At 42.1% G+C, this 17793-nt stretch overlaps 1 protein-coding gene across 17 annotated transcripts in view; it reads left to right on the plus strand.

Annotated features, from left to right (window-relative positions):
* ZNF821 (zinc finger protein 821) overlaps positions 1–17793 on the plus strand; it is a 53518-nt gene that overhangs the window by 849 nt on the left and 34876 nt on the right. For 5 of the 17 annotated variants that reach the window (XM_081118755.1, XM_081118769.1, XM_081118770.1 and 2 more), the window contains exons 1-3: positions 5781–6073; positions 6496–6773; positions 9415–9531. In XM_081118755.1, the coding sequence (XP_080974881.1) occupies positions 9492–9531 (40 nt within the window). In that variant the 5' untranslated portion in view covers positions 5781–6073; positions 6496–6773; positions 9415–9491. Of the gene's footprint in view, positions 1–5728; positions 6074–6495; positions 6774–8044; positions 8133–9414; positions 9532–17793 lie in introns of those variants that run through there. The other 12 variants (XM_081118767.1, XM_081118762.1, XM_081118758.1 and 9 more) reach the window with 7 other exon arrangements.

Here is a 17793-nt window from a genome sequence, read left to right on the forward strand (position 1 = left end):
AGTTTAGAGATGTAGAGACACAGCGACCAAATGTAATCTGTATGGATCTTGTTAGATACGGATTCAAACAAATTTAAAAGGCATTTTTGAGACAGTTATGAAAATTAGACTGTGGACCAGATATTACATACCAACCAAAGAATTGTTGTTTTCTGAAGCATAAAAATGGCATTAAAATTTTATAAGAAAATGTCCTTTAAAAATATTTTTTAAATACATATTGTACAGGGGTAAAATTGAGGCAAAAATCCTGATAATTGTTGAATTGCATGGCAGTTACTATTGTACTATTTTCTCTAACTTTAAGTATGTTTGTTTTTTTGGTGTTTTTTTTTTTAAACATATCTTTATTAATTTCAGAGAGAGGAAAGGAGGGGGAGAGAGAGAGATAGAAACATCAATGATGAGAGAGTCATTGATTAGCTGCCTAGCCCGCAAACCGGGCATGTGCCCTGACCGGGAATCAAACCTGGATGGCCTGGATCCTAGGTCGATGCTCAACCGCTGAGCCACACCCAGCCAGGCAGTATGTTTTTAAGTGTTCATAATCAATTAAAAGGTGGAAACAACCCAAGTGTCCATCAAAGAATAAGTGGATAAACACTATGTAGTATGTACATACAATGAAATACTATTCAGCCTTAAAAAGGAAATTCTGACACACACTACAACATGGATGAACCCTGAAGACATTATGGTAAGTGAAATAAACCAGTCACAAAACAAAAAGACATATACTGTATGATTCCACTTATATGAGGTACCTAGAGAGGGCGAATTCACATGGAAAGTAGAATGTTAATTCCAGGGACTAGGAGTAGGGGAGGGTAGGGAGTCATTGTTTACTGGGTACAGAGTTTCAGTTTGGGAGGGTGAAAGAGTCCTGGAGATGGGTGGTGGTGATGGTTGTACAGTAATGTGAATGTACTTAATGCCACTGAACTGTACAATCAGAAACGGTTAAAATGGTAACTTTTATGTTATGTATATTTTACCACAATAAAAAATGTTCGTGCCCTGGCCGCCTAGGTTTCAAGTTCCATCCCTGGTCAGGCAAGTGTGGGGCTAGGGCAGGGAGGGAGGGGGCGGAGAATCAATGTTTCTCTCTCTCTTCCTCTCTTAAAAAAAAAATGTTCATAGGAAAATTTTTAAAATTAAGTATGCTATGGGGGGATTAAATAAACTGTATATACTAATTTAAATGTAAAATGTGGAACCTTCTACAAGAAAACTGGCTCTAGATTAAAAGAGACAAAAGATATAATAACCAAATAAAATATATGAAACTCAATTGGGCCCTGGTTAGAGAAAAAATAGATATTTGGAGAAACAACTTGGGAAATTTGAATATGTACTCAATATTAGATATTATCAAAATTACTGTTAATTTTTCTAGGTGTACTAGTTGTAATGTAGTTGAGATGCATGCTGAACTATGTAGAAGTAAAGGGTCATGGTGTCTGCAACTTACTTCCAAATACTTAAAACAAAAAGTGTAAAAAGAAAATATGAAAAAGTATGTGTGTGTGTGTGTGTGTGTGTGTGTGTGTGTGAGTGTGTGTTTATGTGTACTAGACTCCTATCTACATGGGAAATGATAGGTTTCTTTTAGAAACTACTGGACTAAGCCAATGTCCCAACAATAAGTATATTCTGCTTCTAATATGATTATAACTAGCAGCTGAAACTAAAACCTGCTTGAACCCAGAAGAGTAAGAGTCTGTAACAGGCTCGCAGGCCAGAATCAGGCCAGTTTCTGTACAGGCCCTCCAGCTAAGAATGGTTTTTACATTGTTAAAGGGTTGTAAAAAGGGGAGGGGCAGGATATATGACAAAACCCTATGTTGCCCACAAAGTCTGAAATATTAACTCTCTGGCACTTTACTGAAAATGTTTGCTGACTCCTTAAATAGAAGAAAGTATTACAAATTGTGTAAGAGAGAAGGCAAAGATGATGGACAGAGAGTAATTTGCCTTGTTCTTTTTTTTTTAAATACTAAGATTTAGAAAGGGGAAAGTCTCAGAAAGCTTTTAGGCTAAAGGATATAAAATGTAATAGGAACTACTCTGGACATCTATCTTCCTAAGACCTAAGAAAAAATCAAGAGCATTTTTTACAGTAGCTATGGAATGATTCTTAAGATTACTTATTAACTAGGGCTATATACAAATATTAACTATCTCGCATTTTACAGTTTACGGGGTACTTAGAAGCACATTACCTCAATTTGAGGCTCATACATTCCAATGAAGCAGCTGTAAATCAGAAATGATTTTTAGTTATTATAGGAGGAAAGTGGAGCTAAGAGCTGTAAAGTGACCAATCCAGTAGTTTAAGTGCCAGCACCAAAACTTGAACCCAGATCTTGAGACTTGATTGACATCATATACGTTCCATATATCCATATTTCCATAATAATTTGCCTCCTGGTTTTCCTTTCAATTTATGCACATTGAGTTTATCAACAAATGAAAATATTTGGGTTCACATATAAGATTAAAAGAGGGTTCTCAAATTGGATTGTTTTCATGAGATTTCATCGTAATCATCTTAGAAAACTTTATTTTTTCTTAAATGAGTTCAAATGAAAACTTATAACTCTAGATTTAAAATATAAGCCTGAAAGTTTAAACTATCTCCTTAAAATATGAGGTTTTTATCATCCAGTGCATGGAAAGGTCACCGGTTCGATTCCTGGTGAAGGCACATGCCCAGGGTGTGGGTTCAGTCCTGGGTGCTTATGGAAGGCAACTGATCAGGTTTCTCTCTTGCACCGATGTTCCTTTCTCCCTCTCTAAAAAAATCAAAAGAAAAAAGGACTTAAAAACAAAAGATTGTATGACACAAAAAAAAAAAAACCAAAACAATGCCACCCAATTAAAGGTAGCTTTTTCTGTCCAAAATCAAACAAAAATAAAATAGTCTGGCCCTGCCCAGCCGGTGTTGCTCAATGGTTGAGCATCAACCTGTGATCCAAGAAATAGAGGTTCAATTCCCAGACAGGGCCAATGCCCAGGTTACAGGCTCCATCCACAGCAGGGGGGGTGGGGTGGGGCAGCCAATCAATGACTCTCATCATGGATGTTTCTATCTCTCCTTCCTTCCTCCAAACCCAGACCCTTCAGTCCACCGGCGGACGCTCTATCCACTGAGCCAAACCGGCTAGGGCTCTCATCAGCGTTTTTCTTCCTCCCTCTCTCTCTTCCCCCCCCTTCCCTCCCTCTCTCTCCCCCCCTCCTTCCCTTTCTCTCTCTCTCCTCCTCCTCCCTCCCTCTCCCTTCCTCTCTAAAATCAATTTTTTAAAAAAGAGCCTACAGAATGGAAGAAAATTTTTGCAAACATCCTATAAGGATCTAGTATCCCGAATATTTAAAAAAACAACTCTTACCAGACAACGATAAAAAGACAACTCAGTTTTAAAATGGGCATAGACTTTGTATAGACATTCTCCAAAAGGTCAATAAAAAGCACGTGAGATGTTCAACATCATTAGGTACCTGGGAAATGCAAACCAAAACTAAGTGAGGTATAACTTCACACCCGCTATGATGGCTATAGTGAAAAAGACAAACAATAACAAGTGTAGCCCAGGATATGAAGAAATTGGATTCCTCATATATTGCCGGTAGGTATATAAAATGATGCAGGCACTTTGGGAAACAGTTTGGTAATTCCTTAAGTTAAACATGGACTTGCCATATGATCCAAAAATTCCACTCCTGAGAGAATTGAAAACATAGGTTCACGTGAAAATTATACACAAATGTTCATAGCAACATTATTCAGAATAGCCAGAAAGTGGAAACAACACAAATATCCATCAATTAATGGATGGAAGTAAAATGTGGTACAAGGTCATTGTAGGAGCCAATAAATATAAAACAGATTAGGAAGATATGTAAAGGGAAAGTTAATATAGTTAAAGTGGCAAAATAATAGCGTAACTACAGTAGTAGGTTGGGAAAGTAGAAATAAAAAATGAAGGTGATAAAATTTCATGATTAATGAAAAAGTCTTTTAGATACAGAACAAGTTTGGATGGAGAGCAGAGGAAAAATAAACTAATTCCTTAGTTTATAATTTTCCCTTATTTCATTATAATCCTGAATCACAACACCTGAGGCATTTCTAAAGCACAGAAAGTTTATAAAAATTGCATTATTATGATCCCATTTTATTTGCAGCTCAAGGAGATGGAACAAGCTGCCCGGCTTTACACAGTAACTTTATGAAGCCAAGAAATTTCATTGGGGGCTCTCTCCTAATGCTTTACCTGTTAGCTATTTTCATGTTGAAAATATCAACCATGCCAACTTTATAAAGTGATGTAATAAAGCCATATTTTAATTCCTTGGTCTAAACTCACCAAGAATTACTGTTAAATATAAAAGCCAATGTTTTATTCCAGCTTGCATTCTTAATGAAACTATCTAAAAACTTTCTGGTTGGATGTGAATATTCTTTTTTTGGCTTCCTAGGAATTAAAATTTAAATTAAAATGTTTCCTTAACGAAAGTTAAAGAATAATAATTCCTACCTAAATATCTCAGCCACAATGAATGAATGAATGAATGAATGAATGAATGAATGAATGAATGAAGCTTTTTACCCCAGAATTGTGAAGGATCTAGGTCCTTTAACATTCTCTCACATTAAACACAAGATACAGACGATATCTCATTGGAGATTTACGAGGACATTTTGCAGGAGCGCTTTATGCAAATACCAGGACTTGTTGCTTACAAGCAAGGTTCAGCATCCTCATTAGCTCTGTCTTTGTGGGATCAGTAATCATAAGGCTTATTTGCAGAATACTTTTCATATGTTCCTATTACTCAACACAACAACCTATGAGAGTAGAGACCAGGGATTATTACGTTATTATCCATTTTACATTTCAGGAAGCAGACATTCAGAATAGGGAAGTGACTTGACCAAAGTCACCAGGTTCGTGAGTGACAGAGGTGGGTGGGACTCACAGCTGGATCTTCTGATACCAGATCCACCTTCTTCCCACCGCATTCCCAGCCTCTCCAAGTGAGCTATGTTAGAGGCAGCCTCGGGAATTCTACGAGAAAAAAGAATGAGAAGGAAGGGAAGGTAGTGAGGAACCAGAGGGGGACGGTGACAGGTGTTTTATTAGGTGAGTCTAACCACTCAATTGTCCCAAATGTCCCTTAAGTGGCAACAGTGCCAAAAGTTACCCTGCTCTAAATTAATCCTACGCCCCTAGTCTACAAGCTACTATTATTTGAGAATCACATTGGAGACTTTAATGTCAAAAAAAAAAAGACTTTTCTCCTTGGAGGTTCTTAGCCCCTTCCACAAAGGCCCTTGGGAGCTGAAGAAACCGTGAAATTGGGGGAAATGAAGGGAAGAGGGTTTCGGTCGGGGGTGGCTAAGGCTGGGCTGCGGAGAGGGGGAGCCTGCGGCGGAGCTGTGGTTGGGGGATGTGGGTTCTGTGGCTGAACTTGAAAGTAGGGTAGGAAACCAGGATGAGGGCTGACAGTCAGGGGGAATTGACACGTCCAGGAGGGGTTAGCGGCGCTGAGGCGCCGAAGAGCCCACAGAAGGCCCGAGGGGGTGCGAGGCCGGGGGTCTCCGCGGCGGAGGATGGACGCGAGGCCCCTCTCGAACGTCCGGGATTGGACGCTCCCTTAGGCCCTGCCTCCCGGGACCCCCGGCTCCTCAAGCCCCGCCCACGGCACCGGGCGCGCGCCGGGCGGCGGGGAGAGGGGCACCCGGCGGGAGGAGGAGGGAGGGGGAGAGGAGAGGCTCGTGCACGCGCCTCACTGGCTGCGGGTGCGCGAGCAGCGCGCTCCCGCCGCCCGCGTCGCCATCTTTTCCCCCTCCGTCTGTCTGTCTGCCGTTGGCTTTGTCCGTCTGCAGCGCCGCCCCTCGGCTCACCGCCATCGGCTCGGCCCTCAGCTGCCCTCCGCCTGCCGGGGCCCAGTCCCGGAGAGCCCGGGCCTGGCCGGCCCGAGCTGCAGCCCGGGGCCCATTGTCCGGCGGTCCGTCTGTCCGGAGGCGGGGCCCAGGGACCCGGAGCGCCGCGGAGCGCCGAGGCGCCGGGTAAAAAAGACCCCCGACTACTTCCCTCCGGGGCCAGGCTGAGGATGCAGGGGCTCCTCACCGCCTCCCCTCCCCGGGCCACCGGCTGTTGGTCTTTTGTCCGCATCTGGGGAGGGGACTAGGGGCTCGCAGTGGCCGGGGGCGGGGGCCGCCCAGGCTCCGACCCACCCCCTGTCCCGGTTTCCCGAGACGAGGCGGGACCCTGGTAGCTCCCCCGGGTCGTTCCTCTTTGCGCCCCTTTGGCGCGGGAGGGACGTCGGTGCAGCCGCCCGCCCCGCGCGGGCCCAGGTCGGGTTGGCCGGAGCGGCCGGGACGGCCCCGGCGTCTGACAGGCGGGAGGAGCTGGGGGAGGATGGGCGTGGGAGGGCAGACCCGGGTATCGGCGCCGCGTCGCGGTCTCGCAGAAAGGTTTCTAAATTTAGATCTCGGAGAAGACTGTGTTGTCTGAGCCGCCTCGGGAGACCGCTGGCGCTCGTCCGATAACTCCTGGGACTCTACCTGGCTCGTGCTCGAAGAAGCCGAAGGCACCGTCTGGACTGAATATACATACACATGCTCCAGACCAAACAGGAGTGAGAGCGGGGTGACCAGCGAGGCGACTGAGTGACCAGCTTTCCTGTCCTCTCCTTTCTGGCAGATAAAAATCACTGGGATTCAGACGACTTTACTTTCCTCTGTGGGAACCGCACCAGAGCTGGAGGTGGGAGTGCCCCCTTTTCTTAAAGCTTGGATTTCAGCCGTTTTTTCCTTGCGAAAATCTGTGGTGTGCCCTGGAAGCTGCAACCTAACACTTGTGGGAGAGCAGGAACAGTGTTCGAGGGAGACGTTGCCGCCCCCCCCCCGCCCCCCAGGACTCTCCGCCTCGTTCTAAAGAGAAACAAAGCTGCCTTCCTTTTCAGATAGAACCCCATGTAGATCTGAATGTCGTCACTTTACCCTTCTTCCCATCCCGGTTTTCTTCGAGAGGTGGTGATGTTCAGGCAGCTATCCGTTTACATGTTTATGTTGGTTTCAGATTCGGGCTTGGGAACTGAGACAGTGTTAAAAGTAAAACTGAATGAGGGACCTTTAGGGCAATGTGTCCATGGGTTTTATTAGCTTTTAATGCCTACAAAACAGTTATCTAACCCCTGAGATCTTGTGTGTGGTCAAGAATGTATTTTCAGCGCGATTGATTGATTGATTGATGTATTTATGTATTTTCAAGAGTCCTCTACCCTACAGGCTTTCTTTTTTGAGAGAGGGAGAGTATTTGCTTAATTTCCCCTTAATCCCTCAGGTGTGAAGTTCCATTGGGTACCATCTGGTCAGTTTCCTACTCGGCCACTAGGAGGATTGTGAGATGCAGTGGACACTGCCAATTTAAATATGAAGATGATCACCTGTTTCCGACTTGTAGCTTTAGTATTGAACTGTTGCCTCACCAAGATGATCTGAATAGAGCCTGTCTCGAATTATTTGGCCTTCCTTCAGAAGGATCTTTATTATCTTTATCTGACAGTTTCAATTTCTGATCTTGATGGAGAGAAAATTTAAAGATTCGTTAAGATTTCATATTTTCTTTATACAACAGAGGTGTGAAGCTCTGCAAATTTTAGGAAAAAAATGAAAGGCAACCTGCATTTCACTCAGCTTTCTATCTTGCCACAGACTTACAGGAAAAGCGTATATATTACCCAAAGTGTAATTTACTGCTTTCATTAATAAAATAACTACTTGATTAGAAAAAAATGATCTACACAAAACTTAGAATAGAGAACACATGCCAATTAGCATCAGCACTTAGCATACTGCCCTCTACATAGGTGTACCTCGGTTTTCGAATGTAATCCATCCTGGAAGAGCGTTCAAGTTCTGAAACGTTCGAAAAACTGAGGCACCACTGTAGTTAAAACTGATTTTTATGTGTATTTGGAGGTTTTTGGGGTTTTTTAATTAAATGTCTGAAAAAGAACTGTGTTTGATGTGCAGATATGCTAGAAGACTGCCCGGAAGCTGCTTCCTTTGCCACTTCCTGTGGAGGCCTGTCTTTGCCATTTGCGGTTTCTTTCTTCTTTTGGTAAGGGGGAGGCAGGATCTGATCGCAGGTCTGAGGTCCTTTCTAGCTACATACAGGAGTTAGTTGACATAACAGGAGGTGAGTCTTCACTAACTGGAGTGCAGAGTATAGCTAGTCATAGCCTCTCATAACGCCTGTTAAGGCAGTAAACTACAATTTTGTACGTGCTCATTCATTGTGAATACACTTTGAGAAGGCAGGAACTGAAAGAAAACTAAAGGGTGACCACATCCATATTCTTGTCTTTGGTAGGGAAAATAATCTTACCTCCTTTTTTAATCTGTGTCTGTTTGTTCACTTTATCTTTCAAAGAAAATTTCACAGCTTCCAATACTAATTCATTTCAGACTCTCTAACCACACTTACTGCTGGAAAAGTCTTATAACTAACCAGAACCTTCAGGCTTAAGTATCTGTTCCCTCCTGTTTCAGGGAAGCAGGTGCATGCCTCTGCAGCGCTTCTTGTTTGAGGAGCTTTTCTCTTTGTTTCTCCCACTGATCTCTCTGCTACATAGAGGCTGGATTGAGAAGAGGCATTACAGTTATTAATTTTGACCACTACAAGAGCATGCAAACAGGGCCAGGGTGATGTTTCACATTGGGGTGCTGAATTAGTAGTACTCAACAATGTGAATGGCGTCTTGCTCTTCTGGTGAGAGCCCATCTTCAATATTGGAAGTCTGATTTGCTCTAGTGCCCTGTCATCCACAGTGCCCAGCACTGTGCATACATTACTAGAAAGAGGCTCTGTTTCCTGTGTCATTTTGAGACGCTTCCTGTCTCAGGGATGTGGTGCCTTGTCACCTCGAGGCGAGTTAACTTCGTGAAAAACACCTGGAAGTTCCCACTGGTGTAAACTGCAGGGCTTGACTTCCAGTGGGCATGTGAGCTGCCACCCTCTTTAGCTTCTTTTGCTTCCTTTTACAATTCACGGGGGGCTAATCCTTTGAGCCCACTGTACTACTAACACAGTTGCCTGAGTTATTTGCTTCCTTTTCTATCCTGTGATCTTGATCATGATCGCTTAATAGCATTCTGGATTCCACAGATAGATTTAGAGTGGAATTCTCTAAATCCTCTAAAGGAGTGAGCCCCCTCTTAAACTTCTTGGGACCATGATGTTGTGCTAGAGATTTATTCATTTCTTTCTTTGCTTAGTTCAATTATTTATAACTGGTGAGTTTTATATACTTAAGAACTATTTTTAAAAATCTTTTTATCTGTTAATTTTGTATGATATCTGGGCAAAATGACATGTGCTAACAATATCCTTTTTATTGTAGGTCAGCACCCTGCAAGGAGGTAGTAACATATTCAGTCGTGAAACTGGGAAAGGCCAGAGCTCTTGGGTCAGGGAAACATGTCCCGTCGGAAACAGACAAATCCAAATAAAGTTCACTGTGAGTATTGGGCTCTGTCTTCTGGAATCTGAGAACATTGGGGGTTGGAATGGAAGAGTAATCTGAATTTAGGTTGGAGGCTCGCACTAATTTGTGAAGAAAAAAAGGGTTAAATGTGTTGAACATGATGGATTTAAAGTGTGTCTGATTGCTGGAGAAAGTGTTAGAAAACTTTCTTTGGAGTAGGTGCATTTGATTCATCCTTAGTATTCATATTAAAAACATTTATAGGATATCTACTCTATGAAAAGTCTTGTGCTAGATGCCCGGGCTGTAAAACAATATAAGGATATATAAGGCTATAATGTAGCTGTTATGTGGTAGTATATGCTAAGTACCAAATAGGAATGCTACAGACTCTGTGTAAGAGGAGGGAGAGAGCTTCGTAGACTGAGGTAGCAAAGGAACGCTTGATGGAAGAAGCCCTAGACCATGAATTTGAACTGGGCCTTAGAAGGTAGAAAGTGGATTTTTAAGAAAGAGGAAGGGAGATAAGGAAAACAATGTGAGCAAAGATGCAAGAGGGAGTACATGTGATATGTTCAGAAACAAGGAGATTTTGGATGAAGCAAAAGTTTCATTCATCCGGAAGTCACGGGACATGAGGTTGGAGATGTTTAACTCTACGTTGTAGAGGCCTAAAGGCCAGGCCAGGTTCAAACTTCATTCTGTAGACTGTAAGTTGCTACTGAAGGTTTTTAAGCAGAGAGAGTGGAGTGACATTTAGAATGCAGTGTTTTGGGATGGGTCACATGAGGGAGAGACTGGTAACAGGAAGATGAGGTATTGGCAGTATTGCCTTGCATTATTTCTCAACAGTTTTGGATATATTTTTTTGTTATGTTTTGTTTTAAATTTATCTTTATTGTTGAAAGTATTACAGGTATACCATTTTTTCCCCCATTGACCCCCTACACCTCGCTCCCACCCCCTCCCCAGGCCTTCACCCCATTATTGTCTGTTTCCATGGGTTATGCATATATGCATATAACTTCTTTGGTTAATCTCTTCCCATCCTCCACTGCCATTCCCTCTTCCCTCTGAAGTATGATCGTCTGTTGCATGCGTCAATGTCTCTGGATCAATTTAGTTTGTCAGATTCTTTTGTTCATTAGCTTCTTCTTAAACAAGACCCTTCAACATTTCATATAATACTGGTCTGGTAGTGATGAACTCCTTTAGCTTTTTCTTATCTGTGAAGCTATTTATCTGACCTTCAGTTCTAAATGATAACTTTGCTGGGTAGAGTAATCTTGGTTGTAGGTTCTTGTTTTTCATCACTTTGAATATTTCTTGCCACTCCCTTCTGGCCTGCAAAGTTTCTGTTGAGAAATCAGCTGACAGTTGTATGGGTGCTCCCTTATAGGTAACTAATTGCTTTTCTCTTGCTGCTTTTAAGAGTCTCTCTTAGTCTTTAACTTCTGGCATTTTAATTATGATGTGTCTTGGTGTGGGCCTCTTTAGGTTCCTCTTGTTTGGGACTCTCTGTGCTTCCTGGACTTGTAAGTCTATTTCTTTCCCCAGGTAGGGGATGTTTTCTGTCATTATTTTTTCAAATAGGTTTTCGATTTTTTTTGCTCTCTTTCTTCTCCTTTGGGTTTCTCCCATAATGCAAATGTTGGGCGCTTGAAGTTGTCCCAGAGACTCCTTACACTATCTTCATATTTCTGGGTTCTTTTTTCTTTTTGCTCTTCTGGTTGGTGTTTTTTGCTTCCTCATGGTCCAAATTGCTGATTTGATGCTCAGCGTCCTTTACTTTACTGTTGATTCCCTGTAAATTATTCTTCATTTCAGTTCCTGTAGCCTTCATTTCTGATTGGTACTTTATTATGTCATTGATGATTTCAATAGTTTCCTTAATAGTCTTCCTAAGATCCCTGAGCATCCTTATAACCATTATTCTGAACTCTGTATCTAGTAGCTTTCTTGGCTCTATTTCATTTAGTTCCTTTTCTGGAGATTTCTTCTGTTCTTTCCTTTGTGACATGTTTCTTTGCTTCCACATTTTGGCTGCTTCCAGGTGTTTGTTCTATGTATTAGGTAGAGGTGCTGTGTCTCCTGGAATTTGTAGAGTGGCTTTGTATAGTAGGTGTCCTGTAGGGCCCAGTGGCTCAGCCTCCCCAGTCACCTGAGCTGGACTCTAGATGCTCTGACGTGTAGGCTGTGTGTTCTGTGAGCCTAGGTTGCTGTTGGCATCACCTGGAGGAACTAACCCCCAGGCCAGTCAGCTGTGAGGACCAGCTGCAACTACAACCAAAGAGCTGCTGTGCTGGAGACACTCCTATGGAGCAGGATTTACTTTAGTGGCGCGTTGGTGTTCACCAAGTGCACCCATTGATTATGTCACTTATGGATGTGGTAGTGTTGTAATCCTCCAGCATGGTCGAGTCTGACCACCAGGTGCACTGTCTCTGGGGCCTCCTGGAAGGTGCAGAGTCAGCCTCTGCCTGTGCATTGTCCAAGGCCACCCAGGATGAGCTACGCAGCAAACCGTAGTTGGCTGCCTTGTGCTGGGCTTGGCGTTGTCCAGGAGAGGCCAAGCTATGAACCAATGCAGGCTGCCACTAGTGCCAGGCCTAGCGCCACTTATCAAGATGTATGGGGCACACTGAGGCCAGCTGCTGCTTGTTTGATTTTAGGAAAGTACCAAGCATGAGGCTAGAGAGGCCACTTACATAGAAAAGCCCCTGGAAATGGCCCGGATGAACTTGCAAGTAGGAAAGGGGTGGGGTCTCTGGGAATCACCAGCGTGGAGCCAAAGGTGTGAGTCAGGTGCTGGAGATTCACATATGGCGCCTGTCTGCCGGCTCTGGGGGGGAAAGCTCGCCAAAGGAGCAATGGCCTCTGCCAGCTCTTCTTTCTGGGAGAAAGCTGCCCTTCCAGCTGTCGTCTTGATTCCAGGCAAGTTAGTTCCTCGCTGAATGTCCCAGGTTCCTTTCAAGCTGCTGCCCAGCACTGGAGCTCAGAGGGAGCACATCTGAGTGAGTCTGCGTGCGGGCCCTTTAAGAGTTGCTGCCTGGGACTCCCGCAGCCTCCGAGACCCTCAGCCTCAATCCCCGCTGGTTTCACAGCCTGAAGTTGTGAGGACTTTTCTTCCTGGCCCTGGAGCTCTGGGCTGGGGGCCTGATGTGGGGCTGGGACCCCTCACTCCTCTGGGAAACCTCCATCCCAAGATACCCTCCCAGGTTTAACCCGGGGCACCTGGGTGTGGGCCTTCGGCCTCGTCTCTGAGATTCAGCCCTGATCCACCCGCGTCTCTGCCCCTCCTACCAGTCTCGATGATTCTTCAGTTCCCTCGTTGTAGGTCTTCTGTTCAGCTAGATTTCAAGAGGTTCTGAGTGATGGCTGCTCTGTATTTTAGTTGTAATTTTGATGTGGTTGTGGGAGGCGGTGGGTACTGCAGTTACCTACACCACCATATTGTTGTCTTTCTGGATGTGTGTTTTATTTCAGTAATGTAATTGGATTGTAAACTTCTAAGAGGGCAGAGACCATGTCTCTCATATATTTTTTGCTATCCCTCTCAACTTCTAGCACTGCTCATAGAGGGTATTCAAGTACCTTAAAGTACCTTATTAAATGAACATTAATTTATCTATGTAGATCTGAGATAATTAATCAGTTTCCTATGATCTGGAGAAATAAGCATCCTCACCTAAATGTTTATAAAAGAGACAAATAGCTCCCTATTATGGAGGATTGACTAAATAAAGTACAGCAACATTTGAATATAATTCAGTGGTATAACCTATGAAAGATTCTTTTAAAGGAGGAAAAAAAACACCCACATTTGAGAAGATAGATTAGACAAGGAGTTAAGAGGACCAAAATTTATTTTAAAACATACTGTATGCCAGACACTGTGTACCTTATCTTGTCTTACTGGGTAATTTCAAGAGTAGGAGAGAAAACAGTAGGAGCAGAGGAATTCAGAGGACTTCAACATCTTATAGATAATGAGATTAGGGTAGCAAACCTCCATATACAATTAATTCTTTAAGTCCTGGAAAAATTTTATAAGACAGAGCAAGTTGGATTCTTCTAGGAGTGTATTCTAGGTGGATGTGGAAGTCTGCTTAATACAAAGGTGAGTGGTTTAGGAAGGATTTAGAAATTGCTAAACAGTAAAATTTAGTGGGCCTGAATGGGAAGATTGTTAAGAGAGAAAATGAAGTATCTCTAGCATAGGTAATCCAACACAGCTGTTTAGGAGGACTGTCTTCTCCTCTCTGGTTGAAGGTGAGTATTGATTGATAAAAGACACAGATTGACCCAAAGAAGACAGGGCAGGAAAGGTACTCTTAATAGAGATGATGAGTTTGCAAATAAGGCAATCACAGGAGTTGGGCATTTACCTGTACAAACATCCTGTCCAAAGAGACTGGTTAGATTTGAGGAAAGATGATAGGTAGATGATGGCATGATTGTGGCAGGGCCAGGGGGGCCAGTAAAGGCTTGTGTGGCCTATGCCTGGGTCCACGTGGCATGCATCCGTCAGCTGCATCTCCTCCCAACATAGTCAAACCAGAATGAGCTGGTATTAGAGTCGGAAGACAGATGGACAAAAAGGCCATGGAGAAGGAGAGAATATCACATATCCACAGCTGCAGAAATGCACTTTCCAGAGCGAGGGAACATTATATTGTGGTGGAGTGGGGGGACTTTGCAACCTCTGTGGTGGTGACATGAAGAGGTCTGTGAACAGAAATGTTCAGCTGCCTCTAAAAAGCAGATCTAAGGGAGGGGCTATTTTCAGTGATGCATTTGAACAGGGAACTATGAGGGCTTCTCAAATAATGGACTAAGCTTGACCAGAGAAGAAAAAACAGTGAAATTTGCTGGTCTTTAAGAGACCTTCTGTTTATTTACTATTTGGGGACTGAAGCTGATTCTACATTTTTTGAAAGGTCATCTTCTCATTGCCCATGACAATAAGGGAAAGTTGAAATTAGTAATTTCAGACTTCTGACCACTCTAATCTCCTATCCCCTTGCAATAAAATGGAACCAATCAAATGTATTGAATTTAGTGCTGCTCGACTATTTAAAGTATAAAGGAATGGACTCAAGGTCTGGGAGGTAGTCAGAAGCTCTGCTTCAATATCAAAGCCAGTCGGCACTCGGGCAGAGTAATGGCTGAGCTCCATTAGATCGGCCTTCTGGGAAAAAGAAGACTGTGTGGCATGAAGCTCAAAGCCTGCCTAAAAGAATATATTAAGAATCCCACTGCTGTAGCCTGGCAGCATCCATCAGATCCACTTTAGAGGCAATGGGCAGGCTGCTTTGACATTTACTTGGCTTTCCTCAGGACTTTCTCTGTATCTCAGAAATATCCAGGCAGACTCTTGGGTTTTGCCCAATTCATTAATAGACTTGATGAGAGCTTTTGAAATAAAAGCCCAGAATTGCTAGTCAGAGAAACTGCTGATGGGCTGAAATCTGTTAGCCCTTCCCTCCCTCCTTCCTCATCTCACCTCTTCTTAGTATAGGTTTTGTCAGCTGTTTCTAGAGAGGTTGAAAATAGAGTGCCATGCACACTCTTGTTTGGCGTGTTTATACCAAGCAAACCACTAAGAGCAGGAAAACTTTTTCTTAAGAGCTTTGTTTTCAGATTGCAAAGTACATACTAAAAACTTTCAACTTTAATTAAAAGTTTTTTAGCTTTTACGGAGAAGTAGGGGGGGAAAGCATTTATAGTCCCTTCTCCTCTAAAAAGTGCAACTTGTTTTATCTTTGTTTAGTCCATCAGTGTTCCTGTGGGGTAAATGGTTATGTTCCCAACATGCAGTAGAACCTTGAGACCGTCAGCAAGAAATGGAATCCTAAACTTCTCACTCCAAATACTAGCTGTTTTTTCTGAATTTGATATCTGCTCTGTTAGAATATGTTTCAGCTGCTATACTTAATTTTGGTCAGCCAGAAATGACATTTATGGGGTGGGCAAAAGGAGGTTCACAGTGTGAGCATGCAAAACAGTTTATTTAAAAAAAAATTTTTTTAATTTATTTTAGAGAGAGGAAAGGAGAAAAGAGAGAAGAATATTGATTTGTTGTTCCACTTATTTATGCACTCGTTGGTTGATTCTTGTATGTGCCCTGACCAAGGATCGATCCTGCAACCCTGGTGTATTGGGATGATGCTCTAATCAACTGAGCTACCGGGCCAGGAGCAGTTTATTCTTGAATTATTATTAATTATTATATTATTTTCCATACAGACAACTGTAAATCTACTTTTGCCCACCCCTGTATTTAACTGCACCAAGGACTCAAAAAAGCGAATTGTAAAATCTTTGCCTTTTTAATAACTTTCACCTCAGGCTTCTCCTCTATTCTACAAACTTGCTTGCGTGGCCTTATTTTTATCTGGCTTGAAAAATCTTAGCCAAATCAAACAGTATCTTGATTTTATACTAAAAAAAGGAGAGGTGGCACCTTGCTTTTCACTGTGGGAGCTTAGATGACTCGTTCTCAACTATTAATAGACAAATAAATACCCATGTTAAATAAGATCATTGCCCACATTAATATCTAGAGATCAGGATTTTTTTTAACCTACTCTAACAGTCTCAAGATAGAAGGAAATAATTGTGCATTAGACAAGCAGGCAATTGTATAACACTTCTTAATCACTAGTATCTCTATAAATCACATTATACTTAATTATGACATACTTCTGGCAAGTATCACTGCCTTCTTGTGAAAGGATAATTCTGGACAGCCAGATTTTAGGGATTAGGTAAATAATGACTACTGGAAGATCATTCACATATCTCTTCCTATGAGGTCTGCCAAAATCATGCCCTTTTTTATGGTTTTTATATAGTTTGCTTTGGTTGATGTTTAAAATAGGAATGGCTCTGAGGAATAAAGTTTACCCTTAGCCTTTTTTTTCAAGTCAGGAGCAGAATAAAATATAAGAGCATAGCTTTTCCCTCCAAACTGCCAAAAAGGAATGAAAAATTAATTTATTCCAACTGTCCTAGGTAAGATTGCCTAGGTGAGCAGAATATCTTGGATAGGGAAGTTATAAGGAGCAGACTTTTCTCTGTTCTATGAAGGCCTAACTATTTAAACATCAATAAACAAAAATGAATTTTAAGCTCTAGTTGATGGAGACCAAATTGAATTACTAACTGCTATGGAAAGGTACATATACTTTTAGATGCTCTTTTACTAATCCAGTAGTGATTTCCTAATAAGAAAGGGGGGGAGGAGGGAGTATATGTTCTTAATATACTATAAAGCTAGCTGGTTTCTGGCTAGGTTTCTGTAGAGATGAGCAGTATAACTGATGGGAATGACCTGCCCCTCGATAATTAATTATATGCTGATACGTAACTTGTTCCTAAGTGCCATATCTGCCCATCTGGGTAAATATGCATCTACCCAGAAGAATTCAGTAACTATTCCATTGGCCATGATCTTGTGGTTACAGTGGAACCAACATGGAGAAATTAAATATTTTATTTCTGCAAAGAGAGGAGAGAAGACACTATAACATAGAATTCAGTTTTTGCTTTCCCTACCAGTAATTTATATCCAGTGTGTCATCTTGGATATTATAAAAATGGACTTAAAGCAGCTGATTTTTTCTTTACTTGAGGGCTGGGGGTTGTAGTACATTTGAACTCTAATCACTTCTACTGCCACTCACAGTATCAGTCAGAGTAGTCATAATATTAGTTACTCTAAATGAGGCATGGTAATTACACCACATGCTATCAGAATCATCAAAATGATGGCTCCTTTTGTCATATGCTGGCCCTGAGGTTCATTATAGTGTGATTCATAGAGATACTAGCAATTATTTTGATATTTAAGTTGTGTTTATCAGTTTCTCATGATATGAAGATAACAGTAACACTAGGATCAGAGCTATTCTTCTCACAGAGACAGCATTTGTTTTTAGCAAAACCACTATGATAAAGAGCCTAACCTTCTGCTTACATCTCTACTAGAAAGCAGCTTAAAAATATGGGTATTAGAGTTGAGCAGACCTAGGTTTGAATACTTAGTTCCACCATAGACCTTAGTTTTCTCCTAAGTAAAATATGGGTAATAATACCTACCACATAGGATTTAGCAGAGAATTAAGGTAAGGTAACAACTATAAAGCACTTAACATAGAATCTGGAGCTAGGAAATGCCAAATACTAGCTATTATTAGTGTTCAGCACTTAGCATATACACTCAATGAGTATTTGCTGAATGAATGCCTAAGTAATCACATGAAGCCTACTTCACATCAATTCTTTCATTGC

Source organism: Miniopterus schreibersii (genome assembly GCF_964146895.1).
Source record: "Miniopterus schreibersii genome assembly, chromosome: 18".
NCBI classification, from domain to species: Eukaryota; Metazoa; Chordata; class Mammalia; order Chiroptera; family Miniopteridae; genus Miniopterus; species Miniopterus schreibersii.